This window comes from Suricata suricatta, chromosome 6 (genome assembly GCF_006229205.1).
Source record: "Suricata suricatta isolate VVHF042 chromosome 6, meerkat_22Aug2017_6uvM2_HiC, whole genome shotgun sequence".
In the NCBI taxonomy this organism is placed as follows: Eukaryota; Metazoa; Chordata; class Mammalia; order Carnivora; family Herpestidae; genus Suricata; species Suricata suricatta.
This window is the reverse complement of record NC_043705.1, coordinates 25685613-25709709: the sequence shown is the minus strand read 5'-3', so window position 1 is coordinate 25709709 and position 24097 is coordinate 25685613. Positions and strand designations below refer to the sequence as shown.

General features: G+C 38.7%; 1 protein-coding gene across 1 annotated transcript in view; it reads left to right on the top strand.

The window, feature by feature from the left end:
* The first annotated feature begins 376 nt into the window (after positions 1–376).
* Positions 377–24097, top strand: part of SAR1B (secretion associated Ras related GTPase 1B) — a 24691-nt gene continuing 970 nt past the window's right edge. Inside the window, exons 1-6 of the mRNA XM_029941170.1 lie at positions 377–494; positions 11023–11098; positions 15548–15667; positions 20057–20122; positions 21602–21705; positions 22894–23025. Coding sequence (XP_029797030.1) covers positions 11041–11098; positions 15548–15667; positions 20057–20122; positions 21602–21705; positions 22894–23025 — 480 coding nt within the window. The 5' untranslated portion in view covers positions 377–494; positions 11023–11040. The remainder of the gene's footprint in view (positions 495–11022; positions 11099–15547; positions 15668–20056; positions 20123–21601; positions 21706–22893; positions 23026–24097) is intronic.

Below are 24097 nucleotides of genomic sequence, written 5' to 3'. Positions count from 1 at the left end.
GGAGGGAGACAGAGAATCCCAAAGTGGCTCCGAGCCATCCGCGCAAAGTCTATGCGGGCTCCAACTCACAAACTGTGAGATCATGACCTGAGCCACCCAGGCGCCCTTAAACAGGTATACTTTTAAAAATGTATTTTTGAAAAACGGTTGTCATGTATAATTTTCCCAAGCTAGGGGACTCGCGGTTCTTTCTCTACCCAGGCCCTCAGGTCCCTGAAGCCCTTTCGGGCGGACGTGCGGAGACCAGGTTGCGAGAAGGCTGGCCCCAGACAGCAGGCGCGCTCAGCGTGGGGACCGGCGGCGGAACCGCGAGAAGGCGGAACTTCGGCCGGGTGGAACTGCGGCCCCGCGGACCGTCGGGAGTGAAGCACCCCTGCCCGGCCCGGAAGGAGCTGACGCGAGCTGGGACCTCGGCAGCCATCGCTCTTTGCAGTTCGAACTAGGAGGGTGTAAAGCCGACGCCGAACGAGGAATTGCGATCTCTCTAGTAGCAGGTGAGTGGCGGTCTCTTATTCCAGTAGAACCGACAGGTGGCAGCTATGGGCCCCGGGGAAAGCGCACTTTTCGGGCCTCGGCCCACTGGGGCCCCTGCTTGTGGCCAGGCGAGAAAGGGGTGCTTGTTTTCCTCTCCGGAATCTGGCGGCATTAAGCAGGACGGGTTCCTTTGCTGCTCCGCGGGGGCCGCGCTGATGGTCCTCTGCATTGCTGCTGTCAAACGGTGGGTGGTTTCAGGAAAGATCGAGAGGACTCTGCCGTAGACAAGCCCTTCTTTACCCTCCGCCTCGGTTTCCTCACCTGGTAAGGTGAAGGCGGCGGGGATCATTGACAGCTCAAAACCCTATGACGTGTGTTTTCGTTTCTCCCAATTCATGTGGGGGCAAAGTGAGCTTCCTTACTAGTGCAAGTTAACATTTAGTCATAGCCCAAGTCCCAGTTGAGTGGGGGGAAAGATACACTGTTGGATGAAAACAATAAATTGTTCCCAGGTTTTCCTACATAGAAATTTGTTTTGACAACAGCTGTGACCTCGTTGAGTCAAATAACCAAACTCATTAGGAACATAAGGTATTTGGTACATTGGGCAATACGAGGTGAAGGAATACTTTTAACTTTAAAAACTAAACCTAATATCATTTGCATATTCATCTATCAAGTTCACTATTACCACATGTCTTATTCTGAAGAATATCCTGTGTTCACTGTTAAAATACCAGTTAAGGGTATGCTGCCTCAAAGCACATGAAAGGTTTACTGACCATTGCCTATGAGTGAGGTGCTAGCCATTTGCACAGCAGTCCACGAAGGAAGGTAATGGTATTATCTCTGGTTTACAGATGAGGACTAAGGGAAGATTTACAATTCCTCAAAGGTTAGTAGTGCTGGTATATCAAAGCAAAGCAAATATCTAACATTGCTTCAAGGATTTACATTCATCACCAAAATACTTTGAACTTTAAAAACTAAGATTATAGTTCATTGGCATTTTCTGAGTTTGCAGAAAAGGAATGTTTTGCTTTTATTTTAGAAATGTTAGAGAAGCATTGTTAGTAATTAGGAAGATTAGCATACGAAAAAAGTGCGTTTTAACTATCCTTTCCTTTCATTTCAAGCAGAAATTGAGACAAAAAAATTAGTCTATCAGAAATGAAAATCACTGCCACAGTATTTGAAACTTATAAATCAGAATCTGTAGTAATGATTCATTAAGTATACGTGGCTGATACTCACTTAAATGATTTCTCTGCAAAACATTCTAAGCAGATACCTTTAAAATCACACTGTTGAAAAATTTTTCTCGTGTTTAGCTTTTAGAACAGTTTCAGTTAAAATTTTAAGAGGGTGCCCGCCTGGCTGGCTCAGTGTGGCATGCGACTCTTGATCTTGGGGTCATGATTTCAAATCCCTGGTGGGCCTAGAGCTTTCTTTCAAAAAAGTATTGTAAGGACTGAATTTGTCACTGCTTATATTGGTTTTTACTTTCTTAATTCAGTATAAGCAAGTTCACTACCCAGACTCACAACAACTTTATTCGTAATATAGAGTTCTTTCCCCCTTTTCGTACTCTTAAAAAACTCCTATTCATATTTGACACAGGTTTAACCTTTGAGTGTCACTTTTTCCTAAAGGAAACTTGAGTTTGTACTTTTTGTTGATTACATGAACCAAAAGTCCTAATTCCATTATTATGATTGCTATGCATTCAATCCTAAATTTTCTTGAGTTTTTTTTAATTTACATCAATGTTTCAAAACTTTAAAGGCTATGGAAAGAAAATCTAACAGTTTTAGGTGAAAGTATTTATAAGGCAACATTGTCTTGAAACATTCAATATTGTTCCTATCCATCCTTCCTAATGCACAGGGCGTTGCTAAAATTCTTTAAAACCTGGTCAAGCAGGGGTGCCTGGGTGGCTCAGTCAGTTAAGCATCTGACTATGGCTAAGGTCATGATCTCACTGTTCATGGGTTTGAGCCCCACGTTGGGCTCTGGGCTGACAGCTTGATCAGAGCCTGGAGCCTGCTTCAGATTCTGTGTCGCCTTGTCTCTCTGACCGTCCCCTGCTCATGCTGTCCCTCTCTCTCTCAAAAATAAAATAAATAAAAATTAAAAAGATTAAAAAAAAGAAAGATCTTAAAAAAAAAACATGGTCAAGCAGAGTTTGGCTTTCTTTATATTTCAGGTACTATATGAATTCAAAAGAGAAGTGTGCATAATTCCTAAATTAGTTTATAGATAATTTACTGATCTTAAGGAATTTGTACACATTTTCATCATAAACCTGATGAAGTTGGGTAGAAAATTATGATTAATTTTTTTCTAATAAATATCTTTACCTAGAGTTGAAAGAAACTATTCTAGTACCTTTTCTGGTTACTGTCAACAAGGGTGTTGTTAATATTTAAAGTAAAATCAGTCATTAAAAATATTAAAACCTTGGGGACCTGGGTGGCCCAGGCCCTTGAGTCTCTGACCCTTGGTTTTGGCTCAGGTCATGATCTTACAGTTAGTGATCAAGCCCCGCATGGAGGGGGTGGGGGCACTGTCCACTTGGAGCTTGCTTGGGATTCTATCTCTCTTCCTCTCTCTCTGCACCTCCTCCCCCTCAATAAATAAATAAACTTAATAACTGTTGGGGTTCTTGAGTGGCTCAGTCGGGTGAGCGTCCAACTTGGGCTCAGGTCATGATCTCCCAGTTCGTGGGTTCAAGCCCTGCACTGTGCTCTGTACTGACAGCTGGACAGTGTGGAGGAGGCTGCTTGGGATTCTCTGTCCCTCTTTCTCTGGGTCCTTGCTAACTTGTGCTCTCACTCTCAAAACAGATAAACCTCATAAAAATAAAAATTAATTTAAAAAACTTTTTCAATGTTTGTACTTTGAAGGGGCACTTGGCTGGCTCAGTTGGTAGAACATGTTTATCTCAGGGTTGTGAGTTCAAGCCTCATGCTGAGCGTAGAAATTACTTAAAAAAATTTTTTAAATAAGATTTGTGCTTTCAATTTCAATTAATTTAGTCTGAATGAGTTAATACCACCTTATATTGTGTAGTTTTCAAAATGTTTTCAGGTACATTATCATAATTCATCATTCTTAAAACTCTGTGAAGCAAATGGCATTCCCATTACATATAAGAAGAAACTGGAGCTCAGAAAGATTGGCTCTCCCAGAATGAAATAATAGTATTTCAGAAGATGCATATTAAATCCAGATTTTTAAAAATTCTAAGATAGGTACTCTAACCATAACTCTACCATTCTTTGCTTTCCAAAGTTATTAATGTATTGTCTCTATAATCCTACACTGGTGTTATAGTTGCCTTTTTAGACTACTGGAGCTTTTGTTTTTATTTATTGCTTTACTGAAAGTTCACATACCATAAAATTTATCCTCTTAAAGTATATAATCCAGTGTTTTTACTAGAGTCACAAGGTTATGCAATCATCACCATTTATTCCAGAACATTTTCGTCACCCAGAAAGAAACCCAGTACCTATTAGCAGTCGCTCCCAGTTTCCCCTTACCTGTCCTGACAACCACTAACTTATTTTGAGAACTTACATATTCTGGGTGTTTCATATAAGTGGAATCATCCATATATACGTTTAATGGGACAAGGCTTTAAGAAGTTATTTGTAACCTGAGAGGTTCTGCTTCATTACACTCTTTGTACTGATTTTCATGTTAATGAAGTAGATCACTTTTCTAATCCACATAGGCACTTTTCCTGTTTGTTGTTCATGCAATAAATAAATCTGCTGACGTGTATATGTTTCCTTATTCCTGACCTTTGCTCTTCACATGTCTTAATAGTGTGTTCATGGTGTTGTGTAACCCCTTCTCTGGGCTCAGGTATCTGTCTGTGTGGCTAAGTAACTTTTATTCCTAGTTGGTCATTTTTACTTCTATTTTAAAATGACTAATGACTCCTACCTTGTTTTAAGGTTCTTAGAAACCACGATTTCATACAAATATAAATATCTCATTTTCTTCTAAAGCAGAGTTTCCCCATATATGTTATTATTAAATTATTTCTCTAGGGACAAATTTTCAACCGCAAATTTGGACCATCCTTACTGAAAAAATCACTTTTCCCTCAAGGCTTATCCCATTCTACTCCCCATCAATCTCAGAGCTCTCACTTCCCAACAGTCATCTTCAGTGAGCCGCACCTCCCCAACTTTTATTTTTAGTAATCTCTGCACCCAAAGTGGAGCTTAAACTCAGGACCCTGAGATCAAGAGTCATATGCTGTACCGACTGAGCCAGCCAGGCACCCCTTCAGTGAGGGCTTTGTCACTTGATTCACAGGCTTGCTTTCTGTAGCCGTTCTTCCAGGTGACTGCTCAGTTTGGAGTGTAGACCGTATAGCTTAGCCTGGCTTCCCGTAGCTTTCACTCCTGTTCTTCAGCCATCTGTGCCAGAGCCAGGCCTTGGAACTTACCACCTCCCAGACCTGATCCTCTTGAGTTTTTGAACCTTGTGTTCTCCACTTTGCTGACACAATTCTGGTCCACTTCTCTCACCCTCTTACTCTGACTGTGTCTACATTTGCTTTTCAACCAGAGATTTCCCCCTACTTTATCCCCATATATTAGCTGCCTTTGTACCTTTAGCCTCTCAGCTTGAACTTTTGATCACATCACTTCAGGCTCTCACTAGTACTCTCAAATTCCTGTGCCCCTGGTCTTTTTTTCACTTCCCTAATCTCTATTCATTCTGTATTCTCTAAAGTTGACCCTTGCTGGGAAATGAGGGGGCAGGGAGAGGGGGGAATTGGAAATCCCTGCAGATAGGCAGTGCTGTGAATGTTTTTCAGCCCCAGCCAAGCCCTTGGCTCTTCTTAGCAGTCTTTTAACTTGATCTTTTCCCCTCAGAAAATTCTCTATCCCCCTTCTTCACTTTTGCAGTCAGATCCCTGCTACCTCCACTGTACATTTCCAGGCCCTCCTTACTTCTGCTCTTCACGGAGGAGATGCACTCTCATCCCTGGCTCCTCTGGAGACTTTGCCCCTTTCGGTTAATTCCTTCCTTCTCTTTTTATCTTTAACCTCTCCCTTTCCACTAGATCCTTCCCTTCTGATAGCTCCTCCTTATCAACATACTCCAGCCTTACCCTCCTTGAGAAAAACTCCCATTTTCCTCATTCCATTTTAAACTCTTTGAAAGAGGAATCTTTCCTTACTGCCTCCAACTATTGACCTTCTATCCTGGTCACTTCTCAGTAATAATAGCAACCAGATAGGTATTAAGTACTTATTTTGTGCATTGATCGTTACAATACTTTAAAAGATTTTGCAAAAGAAACTTGTAACTCGTTCCAAGGTCACACAGTTGGTCACACACTGGTAGAGACCAGCTCTGGTGCTGTAAGTACTGGCCATGGGCTCTCCTCTGCTTCTGCTCCAGGCAGGCTCCTCATGCTCTCAGCAGTAGTCTTCTTGCCACAAAGCAAGCTGTGACATCTCTGCAGCTGGACTTCATGGGGCTAACTTCGTTCCACTTGTGCCATCACCTCTTTTAGTTCTTCTGCCCTGCACTGGGTTCTGTTGGTTCTTCCACCCCACCTGTCCCTTAAAGGCCATCTCAAGTGAAAACTCATTTCGTCCATAGCATTCGGCTGGTGCTTAAGACAGGAGGTCTTTAGGCAGACCTGGTGGGAGAAATTCTGACGTTGGGAAGGAGAATCGGAGAGGTTTTAAGGTGGTTAAGTACAGGTCACCAGCAGTGGTTTACTTTGGTGCAGGGAAAGCTGTAAGTGGCAGATATGTATTAAAATTGTAAAGGTGGCCAAAAGGTGTATTAGTCAAAGTTCTGAAATACCGCATTAGGAGTTTCAATCATTTTTCAGCTCAGAGATCTTCAGTGGCTCTCTATCCACAGCTGTAGGGTGGCCATATAAATTTCACACCTCATCAGGATGCTTTTGAGAGTGAATGGAAGCACTATTGATGATTATACCCAGATAACTTTGCTGAGTCTGTCCCCAGCAAAAACTAGGAGTTCTAGTTACCCTGACTATGAGCCAAGTCGAGTCTAAAAGGACATTTTCACAAAGCTACTCTGGAGGGTGTGTACAGATTGGTACATACAAAACTTGAGGTTAAGATGGTGGTATGGGAGTGTGATTTAAGGCTCATTACAAAGTAGCTCCTGTAGAAATCAAAAGAAAGCTTGAGACCGCAGAAATTGATAGAGCTGGGAAAAAATCTACTGGATGGTGGATGTGAGGGAGAGAGGAATTACATGTCAGAGTCATAAGGTGGAGTGATTCAAAAAATGGTACATAATCATTTAAACAAATTTAAACCTTTAAAATGTTGTTATAAAGCCACTGCAATGTAAGAGAAAGGGCGTGGACCTGGAACTCAGAAAGACCCAGGTTTGGTACTTAGATGTGCCAATCACTAAGACTTGAGTTTTAGCTATTGCAGCTTCAGTTTCTTCTTCTGGAAAGTGGGGGCAATAATGTATTTATTTTTGGGACACCTGACTGGCTCAGATAGAGCATGTGACTCTTGATCTCAGGGTCATGAGTTCAAGCCCCACGTTGGGCATGGAGCTTTAAAAAAAAAAAACAGTATTGAGGCGCCTTAGTGGCTCATTTGGTTAAGTGTTCTACTTCAGCTCAGGGCACGATCTCACAGTTTGTGAATTCAAGTCATGCTTCAGGCTCTGTGCTGACAGCTTAGAGCCTGGAGCCTGCTTTGGATTCTGTGTCTCACTCTCTTTCTGCCCCTCCCCTGCTCACGTGCACGCGAGTGCACTCTCTCTCAAAAATAAGTAAAAATTAAAAAAACCCCAGCAGTACTTTGAAAGTTTGTTGGGGTGTTTAGTGGTCACATTAAGTGTCCAGTATGTTAGCTCATATAAGTAGAAGAAATAATAGTAGCCGGAGCTAACACTGAATGCTTACTCTGTGTACATATGGTAAGTACTCTGTGTGTAGTAATTGATGTAATCGTCATAACATCTTAGGTACCTACTGTTACCCTGTTTTACAGGTAAGGACATTGACGTAACTTGGCTAAGGTAGATAGTAAATGGTTAAGTCCTGGCTCCATAGCTCCTGTTTTTAACCTCTTGACAAATCATAATGCTCACAGGGATAACTGCTACTTTTTGTTTGCTTTGCTTTAGTAAATTGAATGACTGAATCAGTATTGTTTCGTATGTCCATATGTTATAGGTAGTAAACATGATGACCAAATAAATTTAGTCTCATATTTCTTTCTCATTCTGACTCCTGCCTCTCTCTTTAGCACCTGTTGACTGACTGGCCCCCTAACCAGTCACATCACCTCACAGTACCTGACTGTTTGCTGTTCCCACTTAGTTTCTCACCACTGCACATAGTACAACCTTCACAACCATTTAGTAAACTCTTATTTTAAGATTCAAGCTGAACATCATCCAGGAAAGCTTTCGTACCTACAACTTGTTGCTGTTGTAGAGTGTGCAAGGAGAACTGTTTTTCTCTTTTCTTATACAGAATATGAAGCACATTTGTGAGGGTATCATATCCTTTCTTGTTGTATTACTAATTTTTGTTCTGATTTTATGTTGTTATGTTCATTAATCCCCTCATAGCTTATGATTTACAATACGGGCAATTTATTTTCTTTGTGTTTGTCTAAGTCTTGAAATTCTATAGGGTAACTTGTTACCATCCTAGGTAATATCCTATTCAGTTTTAACTTTTTTTCAGTTAAATTACATTTGTGTAGCCAACCTACCTCTCTAGACTATAATCTTTTCTAGAGAACAAGTCATGTTTATCATTATTATTTGTATCCCCATGGTGTCTAGTTCAGGACCTTGGACATATATGAACTTTGTAATCATTTTTGAATTAAAACATCTTAGTAAACCACTGCTTTGATTCTGACAGCAAGTTGCAATTCCTACATAAGCTAGAATAATAATAGAAGATGTAAATTTCAGTTTGAGTAAAATAAGAACTTGTAAGATAATAGATTCTTAGAGGTACATATAAGTTGCTCTTCTAGTTCTTGTGATACTGACACTTGAAACTTCATAATTGTGAGTCACTCTCAGGAATGGATTGGTTGCAAGAGCAAAATTCTTCTCTTGCTAGTTCAGGTAAGGGATTAGAAGAGAGGCAAGGCTGTTGCCTGGATCCAGGGAATCCCCTACTAAATACCAGCAGGCCTCCCATGAACTGGAGGTTGGCTGACTCTCATTCTCAAGGCAGTGTAATCTTTTAAACAACTTATCCTCAAGAAATTCTGAGTTTGGTGGGCCCATCTGGGTCACAGTTGGCAGCCCACTGGACTGAGAGGTCATTAAAGAGAAGCAGTGCTGTGTGTCACACTTTGTCTAAAGAATGTCAGAGATAGCAGAACCCTTCAAATTGTTTGGACTTGGCCCAAGTTTTGGGCCTAGATTTTCTTTAGCTCTTGAAAATGAACTTTGTTGATCTGAAAGTATACTTTTGTATATGTAATCTTTCATTTCTCAGGAGGTTTTTTTTTCCCTGTTCTTTCCATATTAACTTTATTAGTTATCAAGCACATGTCAAGGAAATGTCAAATTGAACTATACTCGATTTTCTACTCTGATTTAAGAAACTTTTTAAATTTTCAGTAATATGATTAAAATTTGTAAAATGCAGAAAGATTCCAAGCCCAGAAATTTACCACCTGATAGAATTTGCTACCAAAGACCAAAAGTAATGGAAAAAGGGTTTTTCCTCCACATAGGTATAATCAGACTTGAAAACTTACTTCATTATCATGAATTTCCTTTCCTCTCTTCCTCCTTGCTCTTCCTTCCTCCACCCCAAGGTTTTGGTAAGTACTTCATAGGCCATATATACTTTAACTTACTTTTGCATATAGATTATTTCCAAAATTTTTCCTATATAACACTTTGATGCACATCTTGATACATAAAGATTGTCTATATTTAGGACAATTTCTAAAAGTAGAATTCTTCGGTCAAATGGTATAACATAGATTACTGCCAAATTAGTTGTTAAAAAGATTTGTACCCTTTTATACTGCCACTAACTGCCTCTTTTACCACATCTTTTCTAGTTTCATCTATTACAGTTCATTTTTATGTTTGCTACTGTGATTGACAAAGAACAGTCTCTAGTTCATATTTTTATTTTAATTAAAAAATATTTTGTTGTTTTTTAAAAATAAAGTCTTTTTCCTTTAACTGTTTTTTTAATGTTTTATTCATTTTTGAGAGAGAGTGGCAGCGTGAGCAGGGGAGTGTCAGGGAGAGAGAAGGAGGCACAGAATCGGAAGACAGGCTCCCGGCTCTGAGCTAGCTGTCAGCACAGAGCCCGACATGGGGCTTGAACCCACGAACTGTGAGATCATGACCTGAGCTGAAGCCAGACGCTTAACCGACTGAGCCACCCAGGTGCCCCTCTTTTAACTTTTTTTAAATGTTTTATTTATTTTTGAAAGAAAGAGAGAGACAGAGTATGAGCAAGGGAGGGGCAGAGAGAGAGGGAAACACAGAATTGGAAGCAGGCTCCAGGCTCTGAGTGGTCAGCACAGAGCCCAATGTGGGGCTTGAACTCACTAACCGTAAGATCATGACCTGAGCCAAAGTCAGACACTTAACTGACTGAGCCACCCAGGCACCCCTCTTTTAGTTTTTTAATTTTTAATTTTTTAAAAGTTTTTAACATTTATTTTTGAAAGAGAGAGACATAGCATGTGAGCAGGGGAAGGTCAGAGAGAGAGAGGGAGACACAGAATCCGAAGCAGGCTCCAGGCTCCGAGCTGTCAGCACAGAGCCTGATGTGGGGCTCGAACCCCCTGACATGGGGCTCGAACTGTGAAATCATGACCTGAGCTGAAGTTGGCCGCTTAACCAACTGAGCCACCCAGGCGCCCCTCTTTCAATTTTTTAAAGTAAGGTCTATACATAGCATGGGGCTTGAACTCATGGCCCTGAGGTCACGAGTCACATGTTCTACCAACTGAGCCCCACTAGTTTGTATTTTAATGGCATTTTGTGTTTTATGTATCAGTAGGTATCTGATTAGACCACCCTGGGTAAGAATGGTGCCTGGGTGACTTCATTGGTTGAGTGTCTAACTTTGGCTCAGCTCATGATCTCCTGGTTAGTGAGTTTGAGCCCTGCATTAGGCTCTCTGCTGTCAGCATAGAGTCCACTTTGGATCCTCTGTCCCACGTTCTCTGCCCCTTCCCTGCTTGCACGCGCAGTCTCACATACTCTCTCTAAAATAAACATTAAAAAAAGGTGGGGAGCACCTGTGTTGCTCAGTCAGTTGAGCTTCCAACTTCTGCTCAGGTCACGATCTTGTGGTTCTGTGAGTTCGAGCCCCACATCAGGCTCTCTGCTCTTAGCGTGGAGCCCACTTTGGATCTTCTATCTCCCTCTCAAAAATAAACAAACATTTTAAAAAATGGTTAAATTCTTTATAGTAAGATTGTTTATAGGATTATTTACTCAGAGTCCATGTTTAATGTTGTTGGTGTTTAATGTCAACTACTGAATTCAAAACATTTTATTTTCCAGACTCTATAAGATTTGGATATGTCCTTCATATTTGACTGGATTTACAGTGGTTTCAGCAGTGTGCTACAGTTTTTAGGTAATGTTGGCCCTTTGTTCTCTATTGTTATCTCATTTAATCCTACTTACATAACAGTGCTTATTTGTCTAGAGCCTCTTTTTATTTATAACCCACTAGTGAATGTGAGCTTTGAAAGCATACAAATGTGTTCAAATTACTCATTGTATATCTCTTATAAATTATATAATCTTGGGCAAATAACTTTCTTTACCTTAGCCTTAGTTTCCTTATCTGTAAATTAACAATAATCCCTGCCTCTTTTAAGGTTGTTGATAGGAATATTATTTACAGAAGTAGCTACCTTTGATTAGCCAGTTTGCCTAAAAAGTTTCTAAGTGCTTTAGATACTTTATTTCATTTAATCTTCACAGAAATTCACTGCATTATTTTTGTTATTATAAATGTACATTCCATCAAGTGCCTTGTATATCATAAATGGCAGCATATAATCTACTAAATGATACTTGTATACCCAGCAATGCTGACTAGTATTTTTCCTCTATAAATCTTAAAGAGGAGAAATCTCATCTCTTACTGGCATTCTTAACTTCTCACATTTTCCAGCAAAACAAGCTTTTGATTGACTTTTCCATTACCAGGTATACAGCTTTATTATTACAGTAATTAATGAAGATATTTCTAGTCTCCTGTTTTCAAATCTTGCCCTAAGTTTAGTCTCCATGGCATCTTGAACTGTCACAAAGAGAAGCATTTCATGTAATTACAGAATTGTCAACATAATTCCTAACTGGCCACAAGTGTACTCATGAATTGTTATCTCCTATGTAAATATTTCCTCTTCCACAAACATAATCTGAACCAAGGAAATAAATTTTGCTTGGAAAATACACATTTTGTTTGACTGTTAAATATTAAAAGGATAAAAATTTACGGTCAAATTTATCAATCTATTTTTATTTCTTATATGGACCTCAGTATTTGCAAATTTTTAAAAATCAAAGTTTTCCTTTTCTTTTTTAAAATTTTTATTTATTTATTTTTGAGAGACAAAGAGAGCATGAGTGGGGGGAAGAGCAGAAGAGAGAGAGAAAGAGAGGATCCTAAGCAGGCTCTGCACTGTCAGCACAGAGCCTGGTGCAGGGCTCGAACTCACAAACCATGAGATCATGACCTGAGCCAAAATTAAGAGTTGGTCACTTAACTGACTAGCCACCCAGGTGCTTTTTTTTCCTTTTTAAAATAAAATTCTTCACATTATCTTATACTGTCACCCTACTACAGGTCAAATATCAGATCTTCCCATACTACCTCCTCAAGAATTCTTAAATATTTTTATCAGACTGAAATGTGCTATTACATATTTGCAACAACTGGGTCAGAAATAAACATTTTCAACTTCATTATACTGGGATAACCTGGGTTGTAACAGGTTGGTGTCTGAATCTCAGTTGATAGAAAAATGAATCAATGCTGAACTACATTGAAAAGGCAAAATAGATTGCCTCAGAAGCAGGAGCAAGAGGTTAATATGGCTAACAGCAGGAGGCAGTGTAGAAAAATGGAAATGAGGGGTGCCTGGGTGCTTAGTTGGTTAAGTGTCCGGCTTCAGCTCAGGTCATGATCTCACGGTTTGTGGGTTCAAGCCCTGTGTAGGGCTCTGTGTTGACAGCTAGCTCAGAGCCTGGAGCCTGCTTCAGATTCTGTACCTCCCTTTCTCTCTGACCCTCCCCTGCTCGCACTGTCTCTCAAAAATAAATAAAAAGCATTAACAATTTTTAAAAAATGGAAATGAGCCAAAGCTTTTACGTCAAAGATGGGTTCAGTCTCAGATCTGACCTCTGCATTGGAGCAAGTTAACTTTGAGCCTTTCTTACCTTCTGTAAGAAAGAGAATAATGTGTACTTCAAAGAGTTATTTTGAAGATTAAATGAAGTAAAGTATGCTTAGCAGTACTTATCACAAAATAAGGATTTGGTCCAACTCACTTTCAAGATTAAAGTTTAAATGTCCTAGGTGTTCCTTTTGGAATCTTACCCAAACAGTGCCTTGTTACTACTTAAAAGTTAGGATAGTAAGATTGATTGTGATTGCACTGATTAGAACCATCTGTGTAGAAATGTTTTAAGAAATAGAAATGTTTTAAAAAAATTATTAGTCACAATTCATGATTAAATGAGAAATATAGTATCCCAGCTCAAATAAATATGGAAGACAATCTACCCCTTAGGATCAGAACTATTGGTCACTGGGTGACCAAAAGATTAGGACTTCAAACAACTTGCTTTTTCAGCTTCAATGTGGATAATGTGGATAATGAGTTAGGTGTTGTTTTGGTATGAAGTTATTAAAAAATGGGTGGCCTGAATTAGAATTACCTAGTATCTTTAAAAGTTCTTTTTTTTTTAATTTTTAAATGTTTTTTTTATTTTTGGGAGAGAGACACAGAGTGTGAGCAGGGGAGGGACAGAGAGAGGAGGAGATACAGAATTAGAAGCAGGCTCCAGGCTCTGAGCTGTCAGCACAGAGCCTGACGCGGGGCTTGAACCCACGAACCATGATGAGATCATGATGTGAGCTGAAGTAGGCCACTTAACTGACTGAGCCACTCAGGCACCCCAAAAGTTCATTTTTTGATTGAGTAAACATATTTTTGAGTTGCTACTATGTCCCTTGTCCTCATATAATTCCATAGGTGTTAGACAATTAAAAATGAAAAATAGGGGCACCTGGGTGGCTCAGTCGGTTAAGCATCCGGCTTCAGCTCAGGTCATGATTGCATGTTCGTGTATTCGAGCCCCGCGTCAGGCTCTGTGCTGACGGCTCAGGGCCTGGAGCCTGCTTCAGATTCTGTGTCTCCCTCTCTCTCTCTGCCCCTCCCCGCTCGTGCTCTGCCTCTGTCTCAAAAATAAATAAAACACTAAAAAAAATTTATTAAAAAAAATAAAAAATAAATGAAAAATAAAGATTATTGTTACATACCTATTAGGGTGTCCAAAATCTGGACAATGACAGCACCAAATGCTAGCAAGGATGTGGAGCAGCAAGAACTTCCATTCACTGCTTGAAATGCAAAGTGGTACAGCCACTTTGGAAGACAGTTTGGTGGTTTCTTACAAAACTAGACATACTTTTACCATACAGTCCAGCACTTGTGCTCCTTGGTATTTGCCCAAAGGAACTGAAAACTTAGGTTCACACATGAACCTGCACAAAGATTTCATAGCAGTTTTATTTATAATTGCCAAAACTTGGAAGGAACCAAGATATCCTTTAGTAGGTGAATGAATAAATAAGCTGGTTTATCCAGACAATAGAATACTACTAAGCACTAAAAAGAAACAAGGTCTCGAGCCGTGAAAAGACATGGAGGAACTTTAAATGCATCTTCAGCCTCAGTTGACTGTATGATTACAACTATGTGTCATATACAACTATATGACTTTCTGGAAAGGCAAAAATACAGAGACAATAAAAAGGTCAGTGGTTGCTGGGCAGTGGGGGGTGGGGTAGGATGAAGAGGCAGAGCATATAGGATTTTTAGGGCAGCGAAAATACTTGGTATATTATGATGGATATAGGTCCTTATACAGAATACAGAATATACTATACTGAGAGTAAGCCCTAAGGAAACTTTGGGTGATTATATGATGTATCAATGTAGGTTCACTGTTGGTTAAAAATGTACCATTTTTGCAAGTGCTGTTAATAGAAGAGGCTATGGATTTGTGGGGACAGGGAGTATATTAGATCTCTCTGTGCCACCTTGTCAGTTTTGATGTAAACCTAAAACTGAAAAAAAGCCTTAAAAAAAATAAAGCTCAATTTGGAATTTCTCAATAAATGCCAATCTGCTAGAAATCAGTCAGTGCTCTCTTTTTTCTATCGCTTCATCTGTCAGTACTTGCTTGATATATTTAAAATTATGTGGTTGGTTTTTTTGTTGTTCCTTTAGTTTATGCAATCCTATGAATAGTTTAACCTTATTGTCTCAGGGAAATTTGACAATGACCTAAACTTTCTATTGAAAGAACTCAACTATGATTTTTATTGTCAAAACTACTTATTTTCATCCATGAATATCTCTTTAATTTTCTTTTTGGTCTAGCTTCCTAAATACATGATCTCAAGCATTTTGTGTTTCTCTAGTAGTAGACATAGATATTTATTCCTAAATTGTCAAGGGAATCCGCATTTTGACATTGCAGATAAGGTAACACACATTCATTGACTGGGACAAAGTTTATGTTTAAAATTATGTGAATTTGCATTTATCATAGATTTGAAACAGTTCTTCCAAACTAAAATTAGACTAGAAATCCAAGCTTATTCAAGCGAATTTATAAAATCAAGTTCAAAAGGTCTATAGGTGTTTCTTTATAAAATATCTAGAATAATTAGGGAAAGTATGCAAAAAACTAAACTATAAGTATATTATACTTTTATTTAAAGTAATTTTGCTTGAATAACCTGTCAGCAGTTTGACTAATCATAGATCTTACTCTGCAGGATTATATAAGAAAACTGGTAAATTGGTATTTCTTGGATTGGATAATGCAGGAAAAACAACATTGCTACACATGCTAAAAGATGACAGACTTGGACAACATGTCCCAACGTTACATCCCAGTAAGTATATTCACCCGTATGGTTTATCAAGTGGTAACAATTCATAGGCACTACCCAAAAGTTTTTTGTTTTTTGGTGGATAAATTGTGATCAGGTGATTTGACCTATTAAAATAATATAGTAAATAGTAGCTGGCCCACTCCCTGGGAGTATATTTAGATCTTGAAATACTACTACTATCTTCTTATCAGTTATACACCCTTCTCTAGATAAAGGAATTAAAGTTACAACATGATTGAGGTCTATCCAACCAGATACTGCTTTGGCTATAAATAGTCACCATTACCTTGTTTATTTTTATGTTTCTTATTTATTTTTGAGAGATAGCATGCGCAGGGGAGGGTCAGAGAGAGAAGGAGATAGAGAATCTGAAGACAGGCTCCAGGCTCTGACCTGTCAGCACAGAGCCCAACGTGGGGCTTGAACCCATGAACTGTGAGATCATTAACTGAGTGGAAGTTGGACGCATAACTGAGTCACCCAGGCGCCCCATATTTATTTATTTTAAGTAGGCTTCATGCCCCATCTCAGAACCCACTATGGGGCTTGAACTGAGGACCATGAGATTAAGAATCAGATACTTAACTGACTGAGCCACCTAGGCACCCCTCACCATTACCTTGTTTAGATAACCTAAATTTCTTTCAAATTTTAAAAGTACTATTTTAATCATTTTTCAGTGGGCAGATTATAGTCTTATACTTTGCTAGTTACTCTCAACTTATTAGCCAGTTATTTTTCTAGTCTGAGAAACCTCAAGAGTATCTAATATAAAAACCATAGAGTTATTCCAAAACACAGAGCATGTATTGATATATTTATAGAAAGTTTTAAAACAATTTTTTTAACAATTTGGAAAAAATAGTTTACTATGGTTTAAGAAAAACTACCCTGGAAGACATCAACAATGACTCTGTAAATCACTTAATACATAATATTTTTTATATAAAGTATGTCACTGTACTGTGAGAAAGTAAACATGAAAGTGACAAAATTATTAGAACAGATGTCTTATAAATACCCATGACCTTGCTTTTACTGTTGAAGAGACTATGAATCAAGTCAACATAGAGTAAAATGAATTTTAATAGTTTTATTGAGTGCCTGGATGGCTCAGTTGGTTAAAAGGCCAACTCTTGGTTTTAGCTCAGGTCATGATCTCACAGTTTATGAGATGAAGCCCCGCATTGGGCTCTGCACTGACAGTGTGGAGCCTGCTTAGGATTCTCTCTCTCCTTCTCTCTCTGCCCCTCCCTCTCTCACTCGCTCTCAAAATAAAAAAAACTTAAAAATTGCCTAGGTGGCTCAGTCATTTAGTGTCCAAATTTGGCTCAGGTCATGATCTCAGAGTTTGTGAGTTCGAGAGTCATGTCAGGCTCTGTGCTGACAGCTTGGAGCTTGCTTCAGATTCTGTCTCCCTCTCTCTCTCTGCCCCTTTCCCACTCGTGCTCTGTCTCTCAAAAATGAATAAATGTTTAAAAAATTTTTAATAAAAATAATGAGAACTGAATTGAGAACTGGACCAAAAAGTAGGTAATATGCTATTTCATCGAGTAAATATTCAGAGAACAAGGACAGAGAACAATAATGACAAAAAGTACCATTTTATTGATAAAATTGATCCTGAAGTTAGAAAAGGAAGACTTCATAAAAATTTTTTATATTGGGAGAAGAGTGGGGCTAAGATTTTATTTTTAAGTAATCTCTGCACCCAATGTGGGGCTCAAACATACAACTCTGAGTTCACGCTCTACCAACGGAGCCAGCCAGGTGCCCCCATTTAAAAACTTTTTTGATACTGCTTATTTTATTTATTCAACAAATATTTATTGAGCACCGACTTTATGTCAGACATTGTTCTAAGTACTAGGAGTAAAAGCAGTGGCACAAAACAATTGGCATCACAACTTTCCTACAGCTCACATTCATTGTATCTTACATTTTGCATTAATCAAAAGCATATGTGAAAAGGTAACAGGTCTCTCTTATGATCTGACAGTTCCATTGGTTAGTATGTATCAAGGAGAAATGAAATATTTTCACCAAAATCCTTGTACAACAGTGTTTATACCAGCATTGTTTTTAGTAGTTCCCAACTGCCCACAACACCCAACAGCTCAGATAGCCATCAAAAAAAAAGGGGGGGGGGATTAACAGTGAAATTCTGATCTATATGAAGGAAGAATAAACTGTTACATAAGGTGCATATTATGCTGTGTGGAAGAAGCTGATCACAAAAAGTTATATAATCATTATGGTATCATTTATATGAAATTCTAGAATAGGCACAACAATCCTATGGTGCTAGAATTCAGATTCTTTCTGGGAATGAATATGGACAGAGAAGGGGCAGACTTCCTGGGATATTAACAGTTTTCTGTGTCTGAATCAAACTGGGACTTTTTATAAAGCAGGGAGTCTATTAAGGATTTTAATCATAAAGGTAGTTTCCCAGCTATATCCAAGCATTATATTTCCCTTATGGAAAGAAACACACTTTAAACACAAATTGTATTGATTATTCATTCACTTGAGAAACTACATAAAGAATTAAAAAAAATTTTTTTTCTAATTTTTTAAAATTAAAAAAAAATTTTTTTTTAATGTTTTTATTTATTTTGATACAGAGAGAGACAAAGCATGAGAGGGGGAGGGGCAGAGAGAGAAGGAGACACAGAACCAGAAGCAGGCTCCAGGCTCTGAGCTAGCCGTCAGCACGGAGCCTGACGCTGGGCTCGAACCCACAAACGTGAGATCTGACCTGAGCCGAAGCCGGAGGCTTAACCGACTGAGCCACCAGGCGCCCCTTAAATTTATTTTTGAGAGAGACAGCGTGAGCAGGGGAGGGTCAGAGAGAGAGAGGGAGTACAGAATCCGAAGACAGGCGCCAGGCTCTGAGCTAGCTGTCATCAACAGAGCCTGATGCAGGGCTTGAATCTACGAACTGTGAGATCATGACCTGAGCCACCCAGGCGTCCCCATAAAGAATTTTTTAACAAGAAACTACTCTGGGGCCTCAGCAGTTGTAATGAAGAGTTAAAATTACACTGAGCTTTTCACTGTAATTGTAGGGGACTTGACATGCTAGACATACAAAGAAGCAAGAGAGTGTGATCCACAACCATGAGAAAAGTTAATCAGTAGAGACAGAGCCAGAAGTGACTAAGATGATGAAATTAACAGATAAGCTGTTAAAACAGCTGTGAACAATGTGTTTAAGGATTTAAAGAAAACATGAACAGAATGAGGAAAGAAATGGAAGATACAAGACAGAACCAAGTAGAACTTCTAGAAATGAAAAATTTAATACCTGAAATGAAATTTTCACTAGATAGGGTTAACAGCAAATCAGTGCTAGTATTGCAGAAGGAAAGACCTGTAAACTTAAGTCAACAGAAGAACCTATAAAAATGAAGCACAGAAAGAAAAATGAAAAGAAAGTGAACAGATACTCAGTGACTTGTGGGACAATACCAAGCAGTCTAGCAAACTTAAACTTGAAGAAGGGGGGAGCAGAAAAAACTTTGAAGAAATAATGGTAAAATTTTTATTACAGTTGTATATATCATTAAAGACTGTCTCTTGCATAATATGACAGCCACGAGGGAAAATTATTTCCCCAGTATCATCTAAAATGAATTACAGAAAAAATTATTTTTTCCTGATTGCAACAGTTACTTGAATTCACAGCAAATAATTATCTGAATAGATAATATTTTCAGCAGGCAAACTAGAGAAGGAAAAAGAAGTGTTGGGTTTGTGGTGGATAGTGAATACTAGATTATTACCATTACTTGTGTTATACTATCAATATAAATTAGAGTATATCTAATTACAACAAATTGTCCATGTTTTAAGTTTGTTTCATATTTATTTTGTTGTTGTTTTTTATTTATTTTTGAGAGACAGAGACAGTGTGAGCAGGGGAGGGTCAGAGAGAGAAATACAGAATCTGAAGCAGGCTCCAGGCTCTGCACTGTCAGCACAGAGCCTGACATGGGGCTTGAACCCATGAACCGTGAGATCATGACCTGAGCTGAAGCCGGACGCCACCGCCACTGATTGAGCTACCCAGGTGCCCCTAGTTTATTTATTTTGAAAGAGATAAAGAGAACACAAGTCAGGGAGGAACAGAGAAAGGGAGAGAGAGAATCCCAAGCAGGCTCAGCGCAGAGCCTAATGCAGGTCTAGAACCCATGAACTATGAGACCATGACCTGAGCCAAAATGAATAGACACTTAACTGACTGAGCTACCCAGGCACCCAACAAATTCTTTTATCAATTCCTAAATGTTTGAACTTATTTGCAGTTAAAGTAAACCAAAGTAGCAATATATACTATGAATAGAACCTGATTTTCTTGTAAAAATATTTTGTATTATTATTTAGCTTCCGAAGAATTAACCATTGCTGGCATGACCTTTACAACTTTTGATCTGGGTGGACATGTTCAAGGTAAGATTCTGTGACTTTATAAATAGCTTTATTTTAACATAATAAAAATGTGGCCATTATTTTCCAGTGCATGAAATCTCATTCTATTCAAGAAAGGCCAGAGTAGACTTAAAATTTAAAATTACCCTCAGATAAGCTTCAAAGTAAAATGTCATTTTTATGATACCCCTGGTCAGTTTAAATCTGAATTGCTTTTGGTGTAAAGTGTGTAAGCAAAATTTAGCCTCTGTTCTCTGCTCCGGTCTACTTACAATTTTACTGATTGTCACAATCACATTATGTGACATTACTGCTGAGCATTAAAAACTGGAATGGGTGACCTGCAAATAAAAACTAAGCTCGTTGAGCTGACATTGGGCATCTCTGTCATCTGATCCCACTTTACTTTTTGTCTTTATTTTCCACTGTTCCCTTTCCTATTCTCTTTACTCCAACCAAACCAAACCCTTTGGTGGTCTCCCACCTCTGTGTTTCTCATTCATGCCACCCTCATCTGCACACGAGGTACCCACCTTCAGGGCCCCGTGTAAGTGTGGCTGCCACCCCGGAGAAGCCACTCTGACCTGCGAGTGCCCTCCACGGTACTTCCATGGCACTTTGTGCATCTGTGTAAAGACTGTGTTCTCTCTTTTATGAAACTTTCTGGAACTAAAATCCATTTTCTATGGCCCCCAAAAGACATGGCAGTACCGAGCACATGGTAATTCATAAATAATGAATATTACAAAGTTGGTGGGCATTCTAAAAACCTCTTATGAGAAACAGCTGAAAAGATTTTGAATGGTTGTGGCTAGTGAATCCACATTTGGAGTCATAATAATTGTTTGAAATATATATGAAGTACTTGCTAGAATATAATGGTTAGAGAAAATTGGAACCTAATGGAGTTTGTCTGAGACTTAATGTCTGTATTGTTTTAAAAATATGTCATAAAACTGAAGTCAGAAAAAAGTTGCTTACCCATTAAGGCACCCCTAAAACCTTTTTTAAAAAACAGTCATGGAAAAAATTACCTTAATGGTGTCGACTTTAATTTCTATTACACAATTAGTTTTTATTATTTTAACACATCTGTACCCAACACTGATTTCCTTCTGACACTGACTACAGGTTTATCATTGGCCAAAAAACTGATAAACTAGAAATGTCAAAACATGAATATCACATATAAAAAATTGTAGCAGTCATCCAATGAACTCAATGTGTATCATTGTCTGTTGGTAGCAAATATTAATTCCACTTCTAACATGGAAAAATTGGGACAGAGTGAAATATTTGACTTGCTCACTTCAAGGAAAGCCTTCCTTGGTCTTCTGGAAAGATTTGGCAACACCAGGTTAAAGATTAACTTGATTATATAATAGTGAAGTAGTAGCATCTGAGGGATAATTACACGTGATATCTTGTTGGACTCTTCCATCAACCCATCTGCTAGGTTTGACCAGCAAATAAAATCTAACTCCTGATTGTTTTTGTTAGCTCGAAGAGTGTGGAAAAACTACCTTCCTGCTATCAATGGCATTGTATTTCTGGTGGATTGTGCAGACCATGAAAGACTGTTAGAATCAAAAGAAGAACTTGATGTAAGTTAACTAAAACTAAACATAGTTGAATCATTCTGGTAAGCTTAAGGAAATAGGTTGGAGATCTAAGTTATCAGAGTGCAGCTTCTGTGCAGCCTCTGAGAGAACTCCTGGCAGTTTATGGAGCTCGGTGATTACTCTGCTAGAAAGGCAGGGACAGTAGCTGAGAATAATCGTCGCTGTGGAGGAAATGCTAACACAGACTTTCCTCCTGAAGACTTCAGCTCACTCTGTGCAGCTTGCCTTGTATTTTATTTCATGTCTGCAACATACCTGGAGTGACTTGGTCTTGAGTCCCAGTTCATCCTGGCATGCCATTTTCTTTGGGAGCTGTCTGGAACCTGGAAATGGTATAACATAATATCTTGGTCACCGCTTCCAGGAGTGAGCAGGTCATGTGTAGCCACTTCTCCCCTCTCCCAGGTCAGATGCTCCCTAAAGAGATTCAGGAACAGCAGGGAAGGCCAGGGCTAGATGTGGGACCACAGAGAAAGCAGTTGCATGATTTGACCTGAGCATGCCTCTTCCCGTCGCAGGCAAATAACTAATTTTCATGTGGAAAAGTCCAGGTAGGTTCTGTGGTCACGGAACAGGGTCAGGGAATTCCTGACTACTTACACTCTGCCAGGCACGTGTATATTAACTCGTTTAATTCTCAAATCAACTCTATAAGGTAGGTGATACTATTCCAAATTCTCCAAATTCTCTCAGGCTTATTTATCCAAGATCTCACATTTCATAAGCAGAACTAGAATTGAAACCAGTTCTGCCCACCTTCAAGGTGTTTTTTTGTTTTAGTACCTTAGTGATGCACAGAGTGAGTAGAGTTGAGCATTTACAGAAGGAGCTTTAAGGAAACAGAAGAACTGAGCTAATGGTTTCATTGAGCTCATTTTATTTTTGTTATTTTTTATTTTTGAAGATTTTATTTTTTTAAGTAATCTCTACACTCAACGTGTGGCTCTAACTCAAAACCCCGAGATCAAGAGTCACATGCTCTACTAACTGAGCCAGCCAGGTGCTTCTGAGCTCACTTTCAAATGTAGGAAAAGTTTGCCAAACATAGTTGGCAAAACTGACATGATATGATAGAGAGTGAGTCCTTGATACTCATTTGGGGTCCTGTCAAAAGGAGCCCTTTAGATGGTTTCATATCAACATCTTGTCTTTCATTTTGTTTTGTTTCAGTCACTAATGACAGATGAAACCATAGCTAATGTGCCTATACTGATTCTTGGGAATAAGATCGACAGACCTGAAGCCATCAGTGAAGAGAGGCTGCGAGAGATGTTTGGTTTATATGGTCAGACAACAGGAAAGGTAAATAAAATAATTTTTTTGGATAAGTGTGAATATTTCATTTGACAATATAAATGTCATTTAATGTTTTATTTATTTTTATCTACTGAAATAGTGTATTCAGTACTAGTGCAAATAGTAGTCATGGTTATTATTAGCCCAACTGGTGGTCTGCCTTTTTTGAGGTATAATTGACCTGTAACATTAGTGTCAAGTGTACAACCGAATGTCTTTTTAAATTACTATTGTCCTTCTACACATACCATTATATATATATATATTTTTTTTTAACTGTCATTTCTCTATTTTGGTCTTTTTAAATATCCTCATACGTTTAACTTTTACCACTGAATGAAACCTTTTCTTGGTAATAACAAAAATGTCAAAGCTCATGCTTATGGGAAACATAAGTAAAGCCTTCAGAGTTTTCATTCATCATAGATTTTCAAAATTAGCCACTAAAGAATGTACTGGAATGTTTAAGCATTCCGGTCATGTATTTAGGTAGGCCCTGAGTTCATCAGAGATCAAAATGAAATGTAAATTTGAACACAGGAGTGTTTGAAGATTGTGTAAACATACTTTATAATAAGTTTCAAGACATTATTTTTGCATGTGTTTGTTTGGGGACCTTAGTATTGGAAAGTCTCAGAGTTTACAAAATTTCCTTGGTTTATATTTATTCTTTCAGAGCAGAGACATACTGCAGTCTTTGGAAGGAGACTCCTATGTTAGGGTAGACTTTGGTCTGTTTTCTGTGTCTTCTTTTCAGTAAGTCAACTTCCCATTTTTAGGAGATGCCTTATTTAGTCATAAATCTACTCAGAAAATGCTGGTCTTCAATATCAGTGAAGCCACCTTGGGTAACTTAAGTTTTTTCCAAGTCAAAGATTATTTTCATTCTTGTGTGCCTCACAAGCTCACCTCTTCCCCACTGAGAGGTTTCCTGTGCGTCTAGGGGACTTGTATTCCCAACACCCACGGCTTAGCACAGTCACCTTTTGTTCGAAGATACATAAGCCGCAATTCTGCTGTCAAGTGGAGCTTTTATTTCCTAAAGGAGTCATCCATCATAATGTCTGTCTTCCCTTCT